We start from the raw sequence: 23,413 nt of genomic DNA, 5'->3' as shown, positions 1-23,413 counted from the left end.
AAGCTTCTTGAAGACGTTTCACCTCTCACCTAAGAGGCTTCTTCAGAACTTCTGAAGAACTGAAGAAGCTGCTCAGAAGGGAGGTGAAACATCTTTAAGAAACTCAAGAAAGGCAAGTTGCCTATGATTTAGCACCCAGAATGGAGATGATAGACAAGAGAAATGGGGATCTGAGCCACCAGCTATCATCAGTGTCTTCGAGTCGAGACTTCAGAGCCTCACACTCAGTATTCCCTGGCCTCTTTCAGTTCCACCTCAAACACTTGTTCTGGGGGGTTATCCAAACAGTCAAGCCCATTATTGGGCGGCCTTACTGAGTGAAACCGACTCCAGTCCCCCTTGCACAGAATCCAGGGCAGTACATCCACCTTGTAATGTAGCTCTGGTGAGAACTCTGTACTGATCAAATTTGGTGCTCCTGCTCCTTTCCCCCGCGTTATCAGTCTCATCTGATCGTCGTAGCAGCAGTGCTGCGCTGCCAACGTCGTGCTGTCGTACGACAGCATTGAGCGGATGCAGAATCTAGCTGACGGTTTGTAGATGTCCAGGCGTTCTTTGGGCCCGCTCGCATCCCTCCAGCGATAGGTCTTGCGAAGTTTGCCGTCCTGGATGTTGACAGCACTGTAGACAGCCTCAGAGGGATAGGAGCATGGGCAGCTGGGGAGCTCTGTGAGCACTTGGTGCAGGTACTTCTGGAGGAAGTCATTCTTGCAGCTTAGCCACTTCTCACAGCTGTCCACATCTAGGTTAGGGGGTTGGAAGATTGGAAAAGGAAAAAATAATCACAATAAGTGTCAACATTTTTCAGTTAGTAGAAAATTTAATTAAATTTGGTTGATCTTACAGAAATATTTCAAATATATTACTCAGTTAGCTATGCATTTGTTAAAGATTTGTAATGAAAAAGACCATATTCAAGCAGCCAGTCATGCAATGCAAAGTGTGATGCACAGGATTTTGGTAATGTAGAGAATTTCACTTGGAAATGACAAAGGGGTGACAAAAAAGTAATTTTCTATAGGTCAGCAATGTCCTTGAAGAAAGTTTTTCAGGGCATCAGAAATCAGGTCAGAACTGTCATGTGTCTGCGCATGTAAACACCAGATCGTATTAGGAGACATCCCATGTAATGAGCTGACCCGAAATATATCCCCACTATATACCTTTCACTATTACTCAGCTGTTAGGCTTATGCCAAGAGTTAAACATTTATGGTCCAAAATGCCCAAAAAAAGTACGAGTTTGTAAGGCTTTTTGAAAACCTCATTCCAGTACTAAAACATTAATGGCTGATTGAGAGAGGGGCTTCGAAAAAAAACATGAAGAAAATGTTTTTGGCTGTAGTCAAATTTAAAGCTACCCTATATTTGCATCCTATAATGAATGTCGGGTTGAGAGAGAAAATGTCACTGGATCATGTTCTCTCCTCCTGCTGTATCCTTTGTTATGTTTGCAGAAAGAAAAGAACGATCATGTTCTCTGACCGCTGTTAGCAGTAGGAGAGCAATAAAATGGAAACTAAAAAGCAATTCAAACATTTCTGTTAGGCCAGGCCGGTGTTTCATCATGTCTCTGACAGACACAGCAGAGCATGCTGGGAAGAGAGATTTCTACATATCTAAACCAGGCACTTCCAGGGTGATTGACTGAGTTTGTTACCCAAGACTAAATGGAACATAATGTTTCATATACAGGCCAAAACCTATTGGAAACATGGAGTGGAACCTGTTGACTACTGCATGAATGCATGGAACAACATACAAAACACACACATACGCACACTCTCCATACGTACTTGTGTCCAGGGAGTCTGTGCTGTTGGTCGTCTGGATGGGTGTCAGGTCAGTCACTGAAATCACAGTGTCTACATAAAAAATGGGCACACCAGAGATTAGTGTCACCAATTCAGTATCAGTATTCAGTATTCTTAAAATATGACACTGGTGGATGGACAGAAGCATGTTTTAGAAGAACATGCCACAGTGAAGTTTTTGGGTATAAAATGTCATCACTTCATCATTACATCATATCCGACATTTAGGTGAAATATTGTATGAATTCTTGAGTTTTTGCCAAAAACATGTTTCGTGAGGACACAGTGACCTTGACGTTTGATCTTCGACTGCCAAATTCTGTTCAGGTCATCCTTGACTAAAAGTGGATGTTTGTGCCAAATTGTTCTTGAGATATTGCATTTATGAGAATGAAATGGATACCAGGTCACCTTGACCTTTGACCACCAAACTCTAATCAGAAAAATCAGAAAGAAATTTCCTCGAGGAATTCCTAAGATATTGCATACTATATAGTCTGCATTAACAGACCTTTTAGGACTTGGGAAAATAATGAAATTTTCTTCACATGGACCATCATGGCCACATGGACTCTAAAGTACAAAATGACTTTATTCTGCCCCTGATTGTACAAAAAGTTTCTGGCTTATTGATTTATTTTTCTTATTTCTGCATGTGCTCATTGCCTTTTCTATTTATTGTCAGTCATTGTGGTTATTTACAGGAATTTTGTTGTTTTTTCTGATAGGCCGGCTCAGGGTCTACTGAGGATGGTGGCTATACTAGTCACTGGTACGTGTTTTGTGCTCCTTAGTCGACTTTGTTCTTTTGGTAGTTTTTAGTCTGTCTTTCCTCTAAATCCAATTTATCAAACCTATTGTCAGATTGCAAACATCAGGGCTGATATCTAGGGTTTTTATGCTAGTTTTGCTGTTACAGTACCAACAAACAGTGTTTAATGGCTGTTACACAAATCAGACTTTTACAATCTCGCCACATCACAGGGTTTTTCTCCTTCTTACCAGCACAGCTCTCCAGGTCACACGTGCGTGACTCAGTCGCCGTGCATGCATAGCCACAGGAACGGGTGCGTTTCTGGGTGCCGTGTCCACAGCTGACACTGCAGGGAGCCCAGTCGCTCCACTCCTCCTCATACTCTGAAAAACACGCAGAGAAAAGATGGATGAAGGCGAGACAGCGCAGAGGGGAGAAAAGCAAAACTATGGAGTAATATATTAAGAGTAGGCTTTGAAGTTAGCCTTGTGAATTCCTCGCCCAGCTGGTGTATGTGTGTTATGCAATTAAGGAGCGGCTGAAAAGAGCCGGGTAACGACAGCGTGGGACCTCTGAGACGTGCTCCTCTGTATTTAAACAGCGCTTGCAGGAGGGGAGAGAGAAGGGGGAGAACTTCAAAAGACAGAGGGGGAAGGGGGGGAGGGAAGCAGCAGGACTGAAAGTCTTCTCACAGTGAGAGTGATGATGGCTGTATGCAGCAAAAGTCTTCATTCTCACTTTCACAACAGTACCAACTGAGCTGAGTGCCAACAGTTTATCATCAACTGGAGGTTAACGCATACTTCCTATTTCCTGTCTGCAACAAGAAGCTGAAATAACATTCAGTATGTTTATATGATGTTAGGAAAAATCGAATTGTTGTGTAAGTCCAACTAAAACTGGACTTTTAAAACACATGTACACATGTAAATTCGACTGAAATCGGACTAAGATTAATTTCTCAGTCGGACACAACTAAATAATGCAGTTGGGGGTCTATTTATTATTTCATTTATACACCTCAACCAGATCTGAACTGGCCTAGGCATTCAGCTGTCACCTAGGCTGTCCTCACACTGTTTATTACAGAAATATCATCATGTTTTTGAACAGCTAATGGGCTTGAGTCGATAAACAGGAAAAAGGAGAGAAAAAAGAAAAGGAAATGATACCCCTTTATTTCCAAAATTAGCAGATATGTGCATTTTTTTTTAAATATGTAAAAATCTGCTAAAAATAAGTGAAAAACTTCTTTTCCATTGCAAGTAGCTCTGCAGAGGACGAGTGTTGTTTTTCACTGGTGTGTCATGTTACATGTCATAGAAAGGCCAGAAAAGAGTTAGTAAACAGCTGACAGCCTCATGAGGCCAGTGAAAATCAGTACATTTACATGTAAGAAAAGGTCAAATTATTGTGTCAGTCTGACTAAAACTGGACTTGGAAGTACATGTGAACTTAGTTCAACTGAAATCACACTAAGTAAAATTTCTCAAAGTCAGATTAACACACCAAGATAATGCAGCTGGTGGTTGATTTACTCTTTCATGTATACAACTTAATCCGACCTAAACTGGATTAGGCATTCTGTGCATGTTCCATCATCCCCGCGCTGGGCTTTGACCTGAAAGTCAAACAGCATAAATTTGTAGAAGAAAGATGGGAAAAACAAAAGAAGAACAAGAGGGGAAGTAAACAAAACAAGACGAAGGTACCCAGTAATGTATAGAGTATGTAGGAAATGTACAGCACTGAAAAGTTATCCATGTTGTATGGGTTTAACTTGCAATCCATTTACCGCTTGCTAACTTATTTGGTATGTGATGTAATAGGTCAACTGGAAGAAGGTCCAACTAGCTGCGAGGGGGCATATCACCACCTACTGGGGAGGATTCAGACGCACTTCCATCGATAAAACGATTCTGTCCAGGTGCTTGTACACTGGGACAAGGATAGTAGTCCAACTAAATTTCCAAATCACACTATAACTGTAGCTCCATTAAACTGTGCATGTAAACATAACGCTTGTAAATTATATGCACATAGAAAAGTGCAATGAATCTGTGCCCTAGAGAAAGGACAGAAGAGTAAAATGAAGCCTTTTGAAATAGATCTTTGACACCAAACTCTCTGTACTGCAAAAAGTATGTTTAGTCCAGCCTGGAAGATGTGGAAATGTTCCCCCCTGACCTGTTTCCACACAGAAGGCAATGATGCACTGTGACCAAATGAATATTGCATACTTTTGGGAAAAGCCATAATCACGCTAATGATCAGGCAGGAAGTACGGCCAGCTGGCGTTTGTGTATGAGCGAGAAAAGTCAGTTGGTGGGTGAGCACATAATGCGTGTGTTCGTGTGTATGCAAGTCAGGCAGTTGTAAGCTCGGTCAGGATGTGTACCTCCACACACAGTCTGCAGTGAAATGCCTCAGAGGCTCTCTGGCTGAACAACAATGATTTCACTCCCTTTTCAACATCCCCCAGCTGTAATACATCCACCCATCCTACATATATTAATGGGTCATTTAAGAGGTCGTCTTATTGATGTGATGGGGTTAGCCAAGCTTGCACTACAGCAAATGAGCTAATGTGCTAGCATGTTGTTTGACTAATATTTGCTTTTGGTGGCTGTCAGGTTGAGCAGTGAAAAGCTCATCCATACAACCTATGAGGGCACGCATCCTCCATTTGGTGCTCCTGGTGAGAAAACAATGTCAATCAAATAGTTAAAAGTCAAAACAGATATTAACTTGAATCACCACATCATGGTTGTATGCATCTGCGAACCCGTCAAGTTGCAGTTATTACAGTTATGGTTTTTTGGCATTTACTGGGATATTGTGCTCACAATAATGGGATGTACAGATAGACAGACAGCTAAGAAAAGTGATGTCTCCAGCCATGGCTATCAACGGTGCAGAGACATAAAAGCAAAGTAGCAATGCTAGTCTTTCACACAACTGTGGTTAGAGTGGAAATGTTGTCGAGATATTGTTGTCATAGAAATAAAACCCATGCACAGCGCTCACATTTTTTTGATGAAGCACTGGGATGTGATGCTCTGAAGCACTGTGATGTGGGATGTGAGTCTGCGTGACTTATGTGCAGCAAGTGCTTCTGTTACAGACATCTGGACGCACCAGCAATAGAACTTTTATCTCTGACATCTGTTTAGTGTCAGGCAGATGATCTAAAGCTGTGTTTCCATCAAAGGATTTCAATGGAGTACCTTTGGAACCAAAAGTACCACCGACAAAGAGGTACCTTGACACTAACTTTGGACAGCATTGTCCGCTGCAGACGGTGCTCTTACATATGGCTGTGGTTGTTGTGACTCGATGTATCCGGTGGTTTAATTTGCCCAAGCACACCGAACAAATTAGATTGCACCTTCAAAGCTGTCCGCAAGCAGCCAAGTGAATGAATTTTTTTTCAGTCTACAGCTGCTGCTATAGGCTGCACACATGCTTTACTTTTAGTTCCAAACGTACTAAAAGTACCATCCACAACTTGACAAAAGAAATACAATAAATGTGTCCCAAATTGAACTGAACCACACCAACCTGCTGGTGGAATCACCTCATAAGTCACCTAATGCAAGACGTGGATTGTTTGAGTTTTCTTGTCTTTTGCCATTTAATGCAGTTTTAAAAATGCACAAACCAACAATTGCAACAGCAAAATATTTGAGGGGAGAATAATGAAAACAGAGATCATTTTCCTCTTCTCTTTTCACTTGGAGCTGTTAATTTAGCAAGACTGCATTGGCGTTAGGTTAGCCATAGCGGACTCACCTCTTCATGAGAGGCTGAGGCCTGCAGAGGGGCAGAGCTGAGAGAGAAGGAAAAACAGAGGGAGAGATGAAAGAGCTCATTTCAGGGCCTCGTCAATACAAAGGTTCTACCAATAAATTTCATCTCACACATGGAGATGGTGTCACGCATCAATACGTCAGACCATGAAAAGGCCTGATCACCATCTACAGACCAATGGCATCAGCCACATTAAAAGCATGTGTGTTTTTATAATGTCCGAGCAGAGCTGTTTTTAAGGATTTTGGGGTGAGTCCAAGCCAAGTCATAAGCTGTCAGCAGCAAATAAATCAGGAAAAGGAGTGTTTCAGGTCTGAATGCTGATGATTAAAAATCTAATGAAGCATGCTGGATCAAGGTGAGGATGAAAAATTGCAGCTGCTATTTATTATTTCCATATTTGTATTTGTTAAACCGTGCATTTGTGCTGATATGCACATGATGCAGCACTCAGACTGTTAAACTTCTCAACCTAGTGAACAAAGCCGGTACAGTGAACTGGTTCTGTGTGAGGAGTGTGCGTGTTTGACATGTTTATGTAGTGAGCCTTGAAGGAGCAGACCCTGTCATAAATCATGTCATGCTGGATAGACAGTGTGTGTGTGTGCGTGTGTGTGTGTGTGTGTGTGTGCGCATTAGCCCTCTAACTCAGACAGTACAAAAACCTCTTCAGACAGCTTGCTGCCAACATGCCTGTGCCTATTTGACCCCCACCCTCCACACACACACACACACACACAGACGCACGCACACAGACAAATACAGTAGTGATCAACAGCATCCAAACACCGAGCTTCCTATCGAAGCAGAAAGCTTACAGTTAGCAAAGCATCACTGAGAGACCTTATCTATGTGTTGTGTTGGGGGTAAGAAGGGGGGAGGGTGCATCCGCTCTCTGAATAGTTTTCAATGTTTTTTCATTGAGGTTGTCAAGCAAACGCTCAAGGCATCCAAACCTTCTGCTGCTACATCCACGTCTTGAAAAAAACCTGTGTCACTGTAAACACTGGTTTCATTTTTGAATCAATAAAATGCATGACTTACGAACATAAAGATTTTCACTAGTCTTCTTTTCTGGTGTCTGTTCTGCTTTTGTACCTTATTCTGAACCATTCAGAGTATTCCATCCAACAATAAATTGATTTGAAACCTGACGTTAAGTAAGAAATCATCCAAAAAGTTGCGCAATGCCCTCCGCTGATGGCTCATCCTTGGCTGAGCCGTGGTTGTGTTCAAAACCTATGGAAACTCTGGCTGGTTCACTAAAAAGGAACTAGAGCTAACTTGGTGGAAAAGGGCAAGAGTAGATCAGCGGTTCCCAAAGTGGGTGAATAGGACAAGAAGGCTGCTAGATTTATCATATTGGTGAGGCAGGGGTTGCATTTTAATAAGGTTCTTCCACTTTAAAAGCATTTACATTGTCATCACTATGTTTGTATATTGCATCTTTAAAAATAAGAAAAAAATGGTTGCGTCATACAAACACGTGACTGATACATCTTAATGTGACCTCAACTGACACATGACATAGGTACAGATTTTTCCAATCGCCTCTCTGTCAGATCTGCTAAATTTGTGCTGAATATATTATTTATGTCTGCTTTTAAAAGTGTTGTTGGAGCTTTTAGTGGTTAGCACTGGTGCTGCGAGTCACTTTTTGGGATCAAAAAATGAACTTAGCAGTTTATAGACTCTCCTGCTGCCGACTTCTGCTAGCTCGCCAAGTTAAGGTTTAAATGTAAACACTTTAAGGAAAAAATAGGGAGAAAATGGGCACTGCCTAAACTAGCATCCTGCTAGCCGTGGACAAGGTGTTGGATAATAAACTGGATGACCTCTATGTCACATCAGTTTCCAATGGGATATCAGGAACTGTGTTACCCTTTGATCAGGCAACAGGCCATTGCTGTTGATCCAGTTCTGATTGTAGACGTTTACCACCAGCTATAAATCATTCTTAAATCAATATGGAATTATGGAGTGATGCACGACCTACCTGAATTCTCTCTGAGTTCATTTCACAATACATTATCCCTTGGTTATTGTGTTGTGAGCTTTGAGTGTTCCTGTACTTTAAATCCTGTTGAGATGCAGGTTAATATATTTCTGTGCTGTGCTGGTGTTAATTTCTTGTACCTGTGTCCTGTGTTGTATAACCTGTGCTGATGAGATACAGGTGAATTTAACTGTACCTACTGTTTTGTGGGCTTGGAGTCTCAGTCGTGTAAATCATATCTAGATACAGTTGAATGTATTGAATGTATGGCGAAATTGGCGGTGGGGGTGTAGTAGTGGGCCAGTCCAGAGAAAAAATGCCAGGGCCAGATTTTGTTCCCCAGTCCGACCCTGCCTTTGATTCACCGAAAGCTAAATCCTGGACAGCCCCATTCAACCAGGTGACTCTTTTTCTATATGTGGGAGAGAAGGAGAGGAGGTTTGTGCTTTATGATGAATAAGGACTGCGGTAACAGTGTGAATGTGAGGTGCTGTCCTGGTCCTACTCGACCCAATGGTACATTATGACTGTTGAGACAGCTCATTGGGCATGAGGACTGACTGGACCAAGTTAGACCAGGTCTATTCCAGTCTGGGTCAGTTGGTGTCGACAGTCAGCTGACAAAATCATACAGTGTGAAATATGTAAAGATTTTAATCTTAAACCTTCACACTCAGTCATTCTCATAAAAACTCTGATATTTTCATCTGTTATCTTAGGGTGTGCTCAGTATATCTCTCATCTTGTATTAGTGGAAATTGTTTTTTTATTCATCAAGGTAATGTCACAATTCATTGTGACAGATTTAATTCTATCCAGCCTCATACTGTATGAATCAAAGCTTTACTTTTTGGTTTTCAGAGAGTATTCTTACCATAGTTATCCTTGGCATCCCAGTCTTTGTTCCAGTGACCACCCCAGTCTCCCCCTACCCCACTCGGAACAGTATCCTCTGGGTCGTAGTTGTAGTCCTCAGATTGTTCGTCCAAACTGCCTCTTTCCAACACGTTCTCCAGCTGCTCCGGGTACTCCCAAAACAATGGCCAGAACAGCTTCTTGTGACTGTTGGCCCATTCTGAGGACGACACTGACCAATCATTGCGCTGACCCTCTTTGACTAGGTCCATCTCCACCTCCGTCTCAGTCTGTGCGTCATCCACCACCTCGATGGTAACCTGAAAGAAACACAAAATATTTCACACACTGTTCATACGTATGTGAGCAGAATATAGTGACTGACAGTAATACAAAAGTAAAATGATCTCATTTTGACTTAATCAAAGTTGTGAAAGTATATATAGACACCTAAAAACAGCTTAAGAATTGCTTCAATGGCCCAGACTGCAGTGACCTCAGCAGCCAAAAGTAACAACATCAAGATGAATGCCTCTGTAATTTTAAGAAGTGGATAATTGCCATAAAAGACCCAATAAAATGCATTCACACATGACTGTTAAATAACAATGGGGACAGAGCAGCCTCATTCTGTAGAGCAGTCATAGTAAATTCCAACAGGACATAATGACAAATGCAGCATATCCTTGAGGCACTGGTGATTCCATATGCAGCCTCATTCATTTTAAAAAAAAAAGGGGGGGGGATACCCAAGACTTTTAGGATTTTGGTATGTTTGACTTATAGTAAGACCTGGTCAAACCAGAACATGCTACAGTAAAGTTTATCCATGCAACCTTGCAAAATGCATTCTAGAAGTTTGGTCACATAATAGCTTCTTGCCGAGCAAACTTAAGTTAGTGAACTGCTCTAGCTCACAAGATAAACACTGCTTTGCTAGCCAGTCACTGAGCAATCTAACTAGCTAATTTTGGTGTAATTGATGTATTTGTACTATGGACGTCTGTCTGTCTGGAAGTTGTCTGCTGACTTTGCCTGTTCTGCGGAGCAGGGTTTACTAATTCCCAACAATAAAGAGTCTATGTGTCAAGGACAATGACAACAACAATATTTGTTTTTTATTTTCTTTTAAATGCATGTGCATCCTTTGTTTCATTATGTGTCCCCTCCCTAAATATGGAGCTTTTTGCAGGTCCAAGATACAGATCAGGTTGATGGATATGAGTAGTGGCTGCAAACTTGCAGACCCAGCAGATGTTCCACTGCTCCATCTGTGTTCAGAGTACACTGTGCACTCCAAGTGTGTGGTTACTTCAGACTTTCCAAAGGGTATTGGACCAAATGGATCAATTTCTGATATTAAAAGAATCATTTCAGAATATTTGTGACATTCTAGCACTCTCAAACAATATAACAAATAATGTAACTATTACTTTTGATACCATGTAATAAGTAAAGTAAGTAAAGGAATATTGCTACTTTTATTAGGAAAAAGTAACTCAGTACACTCCCTGAGCAATTTGCCCTTCACTGGTTACATCTAACTTTACAGGTTGGTACAAGCTCTCAGACAGGATGAGGGAGTGATGTCCCTGCTCCAGGAGCAGTCTGTTTATATGAAGATGAGATTAAAATTGTCTTCTCCTTTTATGAAAGAGGGTTATTGTGCACCAGGGGAAGGGACTGAGACATGTGAAAGATATAGTGGGATGGAAAAGATGAACTGATAGCAGGTTCTGATTATCTCTGTTTTTCCCTCACATGTGCATACACACATAAACACACATACAGGTCTCGACAAAACCCAGGTTACTGATGTTTCCAGCAGCAACTGTTTATAAAGACAAAGCAGCAGCTGAAGAACGTGATGCTGAACATCAGAGAACAGAGAGGAGAAAGGTTAACATGTCCTATTCATCTTCTCATCAACAACAACAGTTTAAGACAGAAAAAGACTGATGATAAGAACATCTTGTTGGTCTGGACTCTGTCTCCTGGGGTGCCATACAAAGTAACACAATTTGTAGCTTATGTTACTCTCCATGGCAGTGCCTGGCAGTGACATGTATGTATGTGAGGAAGGTCATGGCATCAACAATCCACAGCACTGGGACTATGGTGGCATGGTTTAAAAAAATAATACTGACATATTTTTAGCCTATATTGCAATACACTATATACGTTGATATTTTGAAATCCCCTCAAAATTACTATCTACATTATTAAATGAACTACAGTTACAATTAGGTTAAATGCAGTAGCTACTGGTATAATAAAGTTAAATGAAGTATTGTTATGATAAGGTGAAATAAAGTACTTTTGTAATAAACTGAAATAAAACAACTACTGTTACAATAAAGTTAAGTAAAGTAGTGATATAATGAAGTTAAATAGAGTACTGTTATAATACATTTAATTAAAATTTTTTATAACGTGCTGTTATAGAAAAGTTCAAGTAATGTTATAATTGAAGAAATCAATGAGGAACGACTGGTGCTTTTAGTTTTGTAGGACTTGGCTTTTCTTGGGCCAAATATTGTTGATGTTTTTTTGCATCCCACATGGAACAAGCTGAGACACATGAGTATATTTGATATATCGTCCACCCTTTCGGGAACTATTCAGAGATTTTTAATGAATTAGTATTGACTGGATAATGTCCAATCCATGCATTGTCCATGCATTGTATTTGAGATGGGATAAATCAGGCTTTGTTCTGTCGCTGCTAAATTCAGAATGTCATATGTCTCTCTCTCTCTTTTGACCAGGCCATGGATTCCAGAGTAACATCATCATTTCTCTTTAAATCAGTTCCACAAGTCTTCACACTTTTTTTGTAGAGCCAGCTCCACCAGGACTTGGCTTCACAGTGAAACTTAAAAATGACCATTTGACCTTTTATATTCGGCTCTCATATGTTTTATATTTTCACTTTCCCCCCTTTCATACTATTTTTCTTTTATTTCTCCGAGCCCTGTGTCGATGTCTGAGGTTCATGGACACGCTGGAGCGCCCCACTGTTAAAGGTCCTGCAGATGGTAACTTAAGACGCTGTCCTGACTCAAACCAGCTGTACACAGAGATGGGATGTATGGAGCCAGAGGGAGATACATGGTGCTGAGGGCCGTAACTGAGAAGAAAGTGATGGAAGATCACTTAATCCAGAACACCTGCACTTCACTCATGATATAAACCCTTAATGCTTTGAGAAAAGTGATCTAAATCTACCTCTAATGATACAATTAGTCCAAAATATTTTGACTTCTTGCCACGTGCATATTCCCTACCTGGATGTTGGGATTCTGGGAGCCCATGTCTGCATTGGCCAGTTCTGGGAAGTTCCTGAGGTCCAGGATGAAGAGCTCAGGGTCCTCCTCAGGTTCCGGTGGGGGGAGGACGCCCTGATGTTGGTGCTGCGACCAGTGGCGTCTGGACTTGGGGAGAGACGGACCAGAGGGCAGAGTCTGCAGCAGGTTCTCCTGTTGGAGCTCCTGAAGGGTCTGACGGTCGTTGGCAGGACTAGGCTCTGCTATCACCTGAGAGGGCAAAAAGACAGTGACCATGCAGTCCATCATACAACACACCGGCTGAAATATCTGTGAAATAGAAAGAAACTGAGGTATTTTTTAAAGGCAAAGCGTTCTTTCGTTTTTGAGATACTCAAGTTGCTTTGCTTGGGGGCCAATTTTGCAAAATGACAGTAGGCCAGAGGCCAGGGGCCATTGGGACATTTTAAGGATTTTAAGATGTTTCTCTGACTTTAGGACATTTCTCAAAATTTGGGATGTTTCTAGGATTTTAGGACATTGCTAGAATTTTTGGACATTTCTCAGATTCTAGGATGTTTCCAGGAGTTTAGGATTTTAGGACACATATAGGATTTTGGGATGTTTCTTGGATTTTAGGATGTTTCTGGGGCTTTAGGACATTCCTTGAATTGAATTTTAGGACATTTCTGGGATTTTGGGACACATGTAAAATTTTAGGACCTTACTTGGATTTTAGGACATTGCTGGGATTTTATTGCTAGGACATAATAGTCCAAAGGTCAACCAGAAGAGGGTCCGACTAGCTGAAAGGAGGCATATCACCACCTACCGTGGTGGATTTGGAAACACTTCTGTCAATAAATCGATTCCCCTCTCGTGCTTGTATACTGGGACAAGGACAGTAGCCCAGTTAAATGGCCAAATCAAACTATAGCTGTAAATCCACTTAATTGTGCATGTAAACAAATTGAATGTAACAGTTTTGCTTTTTTTATATTCCTTACTTATTCAGTCTCTTCTTCAGACTTGGTGCTGATTATATTTGGAACAACACTCGAATGGAGATGGTCGGTATGTATGGTCGTGCATCATTGCACTGTGCCGCAAAAAGAGCAAATATTTGTGCGTTCGCCTGGGTGCCATTTTTACATCACTGTCGATCCGAGCTGGAGTTGACAAATACCCGTAACTACAGTGACTACTGTGTAATTTGTCCTCAGAATTAATGTTGATCATAACTTTTAAAAGACAAAAGACAGCTATAAGTGGTTCTTTTGACCAGTGGGAAAAGGGACTGTAGACAGAAAAATTACTAGAGAGAAGAAGGATATGGAAAATAATTTTTTTGAAAAAGAAGAAGATAAAGACTCAATTAAAGAGTTAAGAGTGGAGTGCTGGTTGGGACGGCTATGATTCATTTAAATGAACACATTTGGTGATACTGAGCAGAGGAAGAGGGCATTTTCCCACCCGTCTGCCTGGGAGTTAATAACTCTGCCAGTTGACTGTAGTCTTGGCCAGACCTTTAAACACCATGATTGATTTGATGTGAAATCCAAGGAGTAAAACATCAAGCTGGATATCAGCATGTTTGCCAGCACATTTAAGTTCTCTAGTGAAGATGAGGATGTGTGAGTGTGTGTGGCATGTTTCCCCTCTCCTTGACCTCTCCCAGAGAAGACTGAAGAGTTACACTTTGCATGGAAGCATTTATTTAGTCATTCAGAGAGACCCTGCAACATTAGCCTTTTGGATAGAATGGCTTGGGGAGATTTTTTTCACTCACACCTGGGGGATGGATTTCTGTTTGTCAGATCCATCTCTGAAATGGTTCCCAGTTGACAAAATACCCAGATTCTTTACACTCCGATTCTAAGCCCTCCAAGCCAACCTTTTATCTCTCCTCATTTTTTAGCCATTCTAGAGAAGGAAATGTCGGTCAGTCGACCACTCTAGTCCCGATGAAATACTTCAGCATAGTGAAATATCTCAACAACTAAAGGTTGCATTGACATAAAATATCCATGGTAGCCAGTGGATGAATAATAATGACCTGGGTGACCCCCAACATTTCATCTAGGGTGACCAAACTTCTTTATGCTGCTAATTAAATGTTAACACCATAAACTAAGATGGCTACTATGGTAAATATTACCTGCTATATATCAGTATTGTTGCATTCATGTGATGTTGGAAGTTTCCAAGTTGGGAAGTCAATCTTCTGACTTTGTTGTGTTCATGTGCTTTGAGGTCCTAAAGTGGGAATAACATGGAAGCTACAAAGACGAGAAGGTTGCATTTTGATGGTAACCGTGTTTAAACAAGAGACAACTGTTTCCAGTTTATTTATATTTTATAAATCATTTTATTTTAAATATATTTTAATGGTTAATGGACTGCACTTGTATGGCACTTTTCTAGTCATTCGAAGGACTTTAACACTCACATTCACCCATTCACACACACACACATTCACACACTGGTGGCCGAGGCTACCGTACAGGTGCCACCTGAAACCAGAAACATTCACATGCACTCATATTTTGATGATGCAACATCGGGAGCAATTTGGGGTTCAGTATCTTGCCCAAGGATACTTTGACATGTTGCCTGGAGAAGCCGGGAATCAAACCACTGACCTTCTGATTACAGGATAACCCACCCGACTTTGAGCCACAGCCGTCCCATATATAATAAATATGTATGTATTTTCAAATTTGAATCTAGGTCACTCTACATGGACAGCAGTTAACATTAATAGCATATACTTTAAATTTGCTCAAAAAGTGATAGTAAATACATGGAATAATAAAAAAGTTTCTTACCATTGACTTTTGCCTACCGTATTTATGCATTTATGACATCAAGTCAGTAACTCGTGTTATAAAACAACGTTGTCAATGTGATGTTAATGTAATGTCAGTGTACTTGTCTGGCGTGCTTTATAGTTTAAAGTTTGCTTCCTTGCTACAGCTAACAGATGCATATACAAAAATATGAAACTCTAAAAGTAAATGATTGACCATTATCATGACAGTTTGCACTGTTGTGTAAACATAGGGACCGTGCTGTTTTCTGCATGCTGCGACATTCAAGTAACTGCCAACGTCATCCAACTATGATGCCACCCCTTCATGCGCATTTCTTGTCATCACAGTAGTGGCATCCTGGAGCATTAACAGTTGGGGCAGAAGGATACCTAAAACGTCAAAGGTAGACGCAGAAGGTCACTGACAGAGCAGCATCATGCGACAGGTTCAGAGTGAGAACGTGTTGGGTGTCTTTGCTATTTTAACAGTGTTTATTGTTGTTATATCCTACTTTGTTGTGCTGTAGCCTACACACAAACATAATATTGTTAAAAGTCCAGTTATGAATGACATGAATCAAAGATTGCTTGCAGTGTTTTAGTTAAGGAAAAATACAAGCATTCTCATAATCACATTGGATCTGTATTTCACATATAGTTATTCTTAGCAGGAGGAAAACTCGATCTGCTCTGTGCAATGCGCTGCAGCTCTGTCACAAATAGAGGCACGTATTTTTATTAGCTTCTGGTACGCTTGTGAAACGCACTGCGGCGCGTCTGATGGAATTACAGGAATTGTCTAGAGAGGCCGCGATCAGCTTGGGTAGCCGCCTGGTGGAGATTTGCGCTCTACTGAGTGCGAGTGTGTGCTGACTTGGTGTAGCACTCCCTGAACGTGGGTGTCTGTGCACAGCTCAGATCAGTGTGGGGGAAAATAAACATCATTCTGTTACACCAATTAGTGATTAGTGAGTGGATCTTGTGTTTTTGTAGTTCAACAAGCCCAACAGAGTGGTGCCTCTACTCTTTAGAAATGATATGTTTGATGGCGCCTCATCAATGTCAAGCAAATCTCATGGTCAAAAGTTTCCACATATCAAATTTACATTTTAAGGATTTTATATGTGTGCATACAGAATGTAGAATATGCGCGTTGCATGTCAGTAGAGTTGTGTGTATGAGCTCTTTAGCTGAGTGCAGTGAAAGCACTAGCTTATGTTCCTTCATTAAAAACCCACAGAGGCAAAGAATCCAGCGCTTATACACAACCCTCGCATGAAGCATACATTCTGATACATAGATTATAATATACGGTTTCATCTTTACCTCATCTTGGGCGCAAGACATTTGAGATCAGTCCATCCCACGCGGTCTATTCCACAATAAAGCACACAACTTAAACTCGAACTGGCTCAAGAATTTGACGCCCTCTGCAAAATGTGGCATCAGCTTCAGTGTGCCTCTGGGGACGCAGTGGAGAGGGATGGCTGTCCATCCGGGATTGTTATTAAAGCACCTTTGTCACCCCTATGATTGTTTAATGAATGTGCCCCCTGAGAAGCAAACTCAATATCTCCCTGGTCACATTCCCCTCCCAGAGTTTGGATAAGTTAAGTGGCTGTTTGTGTGTAAAACACCAAGTTCTTATTGCGACCCTGGACCAAGTCGAGCGTCAAGGCTCCCTGTGAGCAACATGAACCCGACCACTCGCTATAATAAAAACACACAGCCAAGATTGAGGGAAGAGAGAGAGTGAGACCAGAGAACAGTGGAGCCAAGAAAAGACCTATGCACATATATACTTGTATATTACATTTCAAGCACTTATAATCTGCTGCCACAAAGCTTGACTGGGTCCAGTCGGCTGGCTGAGAGGACTACTCTGTACGTTTTAATGATTTTTGATGCTTTAAGGTTGGAGAAAGTCCATGTTATTTTAAATGAAGTGTTTCTTTAGTAGGAGATGGGGATGGGCAATGTATTGAATATACTGGAGGTATTGCACACATCAAATTTTGCTGTGAAAGTATTTTTAAAAATTCAATTCACACTTTTAAGCACAAATTCCACTAATTTAAGAAGTCGGACAGGCTCCTGCATTGTCTACAGCACGATCCTGAAATATTTCAAAATAAAATGCCTTGTGTCATCAACTGATGGGATTCTGTCAACAGAGAGGATTTTTGTTTTGAAAGAGAAGCAGGGAAATCTTGAGTAAAACAGAAATCTTTGTTTTTCCTCATCTTTGTGACAGAGAGAGACTTGAACTGAAGTAAAAGGTGGTATAGAGTCAATATAATTATCAAAACACCATTTTTACTGTCTATTCCCACTGACAACCATGGGCAGCATGTAGAAAAAATCGGCGAGCCACCGTTTCTGGAATGCAGTTCTAAAACACAGCTGAGATGTGTCTGACCAGCAAATGCTCTAACCTGTTAACACAGGTGCTGCTGCTAAATACTTTGCGTACTTTTCAGGCTTCCAGTACTCTGATGGTACAAAAATTCATGTTACAGAGCCACTGTGGCCTTCAATGAGTGTCTTGAAGGTGTTTCACATCTCATCCAAGAGTAACGTGGCAGATGTGATCCCTGCACAGGATTGTGTCTACTTTAAAGAGCCATCGGCGACATCTCCATCTGACAGGCTGCAGACCCCGTTTAAGACCAACAAACAACAAGCCCAGCCCTGATTGTGCAACCAAAACCAGGTATGTTAAGCCAAACCTTGATCTTTTCCTGACCATAATCTAGTGGTTTTTGTGTCTAAAAATAACCACGCATAACCACAGCTTTCCTAAAATGTAACAAAACCAAAAGTTTCAGTGTTAACCCTAGTATTATATTGCCCGAGATTAGTCTTGGTCTCGAGACCGGTCTCAAGCTTTTAGAGGGTCTCGGCCTCGTCTTGAAATCAAACTCATTCTGACTCGGTCTTGTCTCAGACATAGCGGACTCTGTATTTTTAATTAAAACCGGTCGAGAACACGACAGATTTATTTGTTAACATAATTACTGTGACTGGATGTAAAACTTCCTTCTTCAAATCCAGCCAATCACGAAAGTCATTTGTAGTTTGCTTTTTTTGTCACTGATAACGGCTGCCACCCTCCACTTGTGTGGGTGCAGATCCATGAAGACGACACGAAGAGAAGCAGAGTGGTTGTTTGGGAGCAGAGATGCCAATTTGTCTGTAATCTAGTTTGGCTACCTTGACCACAGAAAATTCATATGCAAGAAAACAAGTTAAAGAAAACACTCGGCAGACTGCAGGTTCTACAAGGCAGCGTTTACTGAGCCGGCTGGAACAACATAAAACTTCTATCGGTTAATTGATCTCAGCTTCTCAGTGTTTGTTATAGAAATCAGAAGGGTCTTGACTCAGTCTCTGCCCTTAAAGTCTTGGTCTTGTCTTGGTCTCGGTAAACTCTGGTCTCGACCAAGTCTTGTCTTGGTTAGTGTGGTCTTGACTAGTTACCACAACATAATAATGAAAGCATGTTACATTCACGTGGTTTGCAGAAATAAACAATACCATCATTGGGTGATGTGGTTGGTCTATGTGCTCTTCGGTGCTGAGCAGGTAGTGTACAGGGGGTTAATCACTGAAAAGTGTTGCCTGGTACTGCAGGAAACAAGGCTGATGAGAGCGGGGAGAGGCGGCCAAAAGCTGCAAGAGAGGGGCTAAATCAGTCCGTAGCGCTGAGGGAACTGACAGCTGGGTGATAATTCTCTGTGGGTTTGTGATTATAAGCAACAGCTCTCATATAAAGGCTGTAATTTAACCCATTGTTTGATTAGTGCAGCTTTAATGTTAATGGAAACAGTGAACACACATTGTAGGTTGAGTAACCAAATGCCATAATTTCCTGCAACCCTAAAACATAGTTTATTTTATTTCTATTTTTATCAAATCAGAATATGTTAGTCTTAAATATTCAGTGATTAGAACTTTGCATCAGTAGCCATCTTTGATTTTGTCTGAATATGAATGGCAAAAGCATTTCAAACAGATTCCTACTCTTAGTTTTGCCCTAACTTACTGCAACAAAGATTTTTCCTTCAAAATAATGTCCAAATACTGGAGACAGCAACATATGGAATGATCCTGTTTACGCTGCTGCAGCCTACAAGGTTTCTCAAACTGGTCAAAAATTCTCTGTTATTCCAACAGAGAAATAAATGAATACAGATTTTAGGGTATAATTCTCATCTTTAATTGGGTATCATGGAGAAATCTGATATGGTGGATACTGGGAGGACTTGAATTCCATAATGCTCACTCCAAACAAGGACCTGTTCTCGATCTTGTTAGCACTCCTCTGCAGCGTCTGAATGAATAAAACATCTAAGAATAAATCTACGTGTCAAATGACTTGGGTGTGGAGAAGGTACAAAAACAAGGAAAAACATAAATTTCTAAAGTTCAAAGTAAAGTTGAGTGTAGTATTAATCTATTCATAAACTCAAATCAATATGAGGGAAGACAGCTGGCCTGTGTTACAAGTTCAGGATGTCAGATTTAGGGAGATTTACTGGCATCTAGAGGTGAGGATTGCAGATTGCAACCAGCTAAAACTTCACCTCGTTTGATTTCCTTCAGTGTTGCTCAGGAAGTACAAATTATCTGCAGAGGTCTCCTTCTCTTAAAAAAACAAACACCCCTGGTGATTAAAACTGATTAAAAAAAATACCAAAAAATACAAAAAAAAATTGGGCAGTTAGCCCTGTACCTGCTAATGTGTTTTTTTGATTTTTTTAAATAAATTAATCAGCTATCTTCCTCTACAATACTTTTTAATTCTTTTGTGAATACACGCAAGCAGCATCCCCTTATAAGGCACTGTACTTTATCAGAGTAGGGGGTTGGCTTGTAGAGTGCCGGTTCTAACACATTGAAAGAATAGCCTATGTGCTCATTTGCTTCCACTACTTGTTATATGTTGTACATATGTTGTAATAATTAAATAAATCAATGAATGATAAATAATCAAACTAAGAGGTCTCCTCCCCTTAAAAACATACAGACCTGGCAATTTAAACCAGTTAAAATACTGAATAAAGTAGTTTAACTTTACAAATCAGTAGGGATGTAAGGGATTCACTCAACTCATGATTTTTTTTAAATACAAATTGAGATTACAGAAATGTTATGACTGAAAAATATTCAATTAATTATTTCAAACAAAAATTTTACAAAATACAGCATTTTCTCTTCTTTTCTATATCAAATTAAAGATTGTTTTTGATTTCTGAGGCATTGTGTAAATGCAAAACACAAACTATGCAATGAATGCATACATTCTGAGGATGTTTTGGCGATGTTGGGAGGTTACAGATCATAAAATGTTCTTTTTATGAAACATTCCTACAAAGTTGCATGAGAGCAAAGGAAGAACATTTTCAAAACATTCAGAACATGTTATTGAGGCCTGGGATTACAGACTACAACATTTTTAGCATTCTTAAAAAGGTTTATAGAGAATGTTAACCTATTTTTAAGAAGAACTTTCTGGGAAATAAAGGAAAACTTGCCACTGAAATGTTATAAAAAACAATGCATTGGTTGCATTGTACCATTCTCCGAGCGTTTTTAGAACCAAAAATTACTAGCTGAGAGTTCACAAAATCATTTTTAAATTAATATCTCGTCCTTATTCATTGAATTACATGGTTGTTTTTTTTTCTTTGTTTTTTTGTTTTTTTGTAATTGTATTTGCCAAGTAGCTAATAAGACTGTTGTCTAAGACTTTTGTTTTTTGTTTTGTTTTTTTTAAGATAAAGATGACCGTCCCACTTTACCAAACAATCTGTCCCACGTAAGTGGGAGTGAGAGAATGGTATGGTGTGTAGCTCCTAAAAAGTTGTATATTCACATTTTTTTCCAAGATAAAAATAGCACAAAGGTCTAAAGTGATTTATAGAAACATCACTTGACTGAGTTTGACTTATTTTGAAGTGTATTGTATTCACAAAAAGTGTCCCATATTACTTTAATTCTCCCTACACTAAAAATAAAATAAAATAAAACACAATATATTTCTGCAATTATGCCAATTTAAATTCTGCATGATGGACCTGTCAATCTCAGTATGCAAAGTTCTCATGATTTTCAAGTAAAAAGCAAAGATGAAAATTGTAATTTTACGCATTTCAAACGCGCACTTTTCTAAACTGTCTCTCAAAGATGCATTTTATTTCAATTTAATGCAACTTTATTATAATCTGGGCAGCATGAAAAGCGGGATATTTACCTCAGTAACAGACGCTGTGGTGTTTCTGTCTCTGCCCGAAGTCCTCTTGAAGTGCGTGGGAAATCCGCGGACGGACCCCACGGAGAGGGTCAGCAGCCACAGACACCACACCGCCCTCCGCTGCATCTTGAGCTCTCAGTTGATCTACTCCCAAATGCAGTCCTCCAGCGTGTCTGCTCAGATGTTAGAGGAGTCTTCAAACCATTTCAGTGCGCAGAGAGGGAAATCTAAGCGGCACACACGTGCGCGTACTCCGCGCGCCCCCTCTGCGCTCCGCGTTGACTCACTCCGCTCCGTTAATTGAAATAATCCCTGATCTCCGCTTTCTAATATCGGTGTGTCCATTTCATGCACATGGATGCAAAAAATCAAAAAAGATTTCAGGATTTTTTCAGTTTCCAGTTAAAGTTTCTACGCTCGTTAGTGCGCCGAGTTGAGAAATTTCAGTCTGCTGCAGCTTCCAGCCCAGAGAGCAAAGCATGTCCACAGGGTCTACAGGTCCTCCTCTGCTGAGATGACATCGAGTCAGTCATCGGCTCCTCTGGTTGCAGTCCAGCTCGCAGTATTGACTTTAAAGGAGAAACCCCCCCTCTGCCCCTGGATGACGTAACGGAGGGAGGGTGTACTACTACCAGACTACTACAGCAGAGAGTTTAATCAGCAGAGACACATCCAAGCAGATTTGAACCAGCATCATGTTCCTTACTGCTGCTGGATGATGGGCTATTTCATGATTTTGTATTTTTCAATGAATTAGTAGGCTAACATACCTCACCTCGACTGTACAATACATGCAAGCAGCATATTCTAAGGGACTGTACTTTATTTATTCAACATTCTATGATCTGTCACCTCTCAACATCACCAAAACGAAAATCTGGAGTGCTTCCCTTGCTTTGAATCACCCCCTCTCATAAATAACAAACAGTACCTCATGTTATAACGGTAATAATACTGATTCTATTTATTGATACCAACAACAATTAAAACAATATTACATTGTAATCATTGTTCGCACATATGGCAGCCCATTCAAGCTATATTGTGCACACCAAATTCAGAAAACACTAAGTAGTATCAATTAATTTGGATTTCCTATAATGATCATTCAAAATCAGTTAAATCAAATACAAATTTTAATGTGTCATTCTTTAAGATTTATTTCCACGATGATTATTATGATTATGATTGAGACTATTTGCCACTTTATGGGATTCCTATTTGTTTTTTAACCACTTGGGGGTAGCAGGAGAAGTAGCAAACACAGTGCTTTACAGTGAAGTTGCACAGGTGCCTGTTTATCTATGCAGCACACACAGAGCAACATTTGCAGTCGTTCTGAGTCGTGTTTGTGTCCAGCTGATGCATGCCAGATGTACGATAAATATGGTATTTCTACCCTAATTTTGCCCTCTGTACGATCAATAATTCCAAAATTGCTGTAATGTACAATAATTGGACCAATGTGACACAATAAGCATTTCATTTAGTTCACACGTCTCAATTTAACTCATTTCCTGGCTCCTACATCTGTGTTAACACATCATCTCTCACGTGATCATGTTTGATGTCGACCATTTTCAGGTCATGTTCGTCAAGCACGCACCACTGTCGTTTATTTTTGTAAACACTTGGCCACCAGCGCCAGACAGAGAAGACTGAGAATGAAGACAAAGAAACAGCTTCTCTCTGAGGCAGTGGGTAGATTTGTAGTTGAGTCAAAAACTCATTTAAATACTTGTTTACCAAAGTTATAATTTAAACCTATTTGTTCACGTGATTGTGACTGGTATACGATAATTTTTCTCAAAATACAATAATTTTGAGCTTCTGGTAAGATAATTTAACATT

At 40.3% G+C, this 23,413-nt stretch overlaps 1 protein-coding gene across 1 annotated transcript; it reads right to left on the bottom strand.

Moving 5' to 3' along the window:
- Positions 1-224: 224 nt before the first annotated feature.
- Positions 225-21,688, bottom strand: ism2a (isthmin 2a). Its single transcript, XM_042501413.1, has 6 exons — positions 21,563-21,688; positions 12,516-12,764; positions 9,248-9,548; positions 2,816-2,950; positions 1,796-1,864; positions 225-742 (listed from the first exon to the last, which is right to left on the bottom strand). The coding sequence occupies exons 1-6, from the start codon at positions 21,686-21,688 to the stop codon at positions 225-227; spliced, it is 1,398 nt and encodes a 465-aa protein (XP_042357347.1).
- Positions 21,689-23,413: the final 1,725 nt, after the last annotated feature.

The sequence above is a fragment of the Plectropomus leopardus genome, chromosome 14, assembly GCF_008729295.1.
Source record: "Plectropomus leopardus isolate mb chromosome 14, YSFRI_Pleo_2.0, whole genome shotgun sequence".
Classification (NCBI taxonomy): Eukaryota; Metazoa; Chordata; class Actinopteri; order Perciformes; family Serranidae; genus Plectropomus; species Plectropomus leopardus.
This window is presented reverse-complemented; position numbering and strand designations above follow the sequence as displayed.

Coding starts and splice junctions, on each gene's coding strand:
- ism2a (XM_042501413.1), bottom strand. CDS start 21,688: ATGCAGCGGAGGGCGGTGTGGTGTCTGTGGCTGCTGACCCTCTCCGTG. Junction 12,765..21,562: donor CCACAGCGTCTGTTACTGAG/GTAAATATCCCG, acceptor TTGCCCTCTCAG/GTGATAGCAGAGCCTAGTCC. Junction 743..1,795: donor CACAGACTCCCTGGACACAA/GTACGTATGGAG, acceptor CCCCTAACCTAG/ATGTGGACAGCTGTGAGAAG.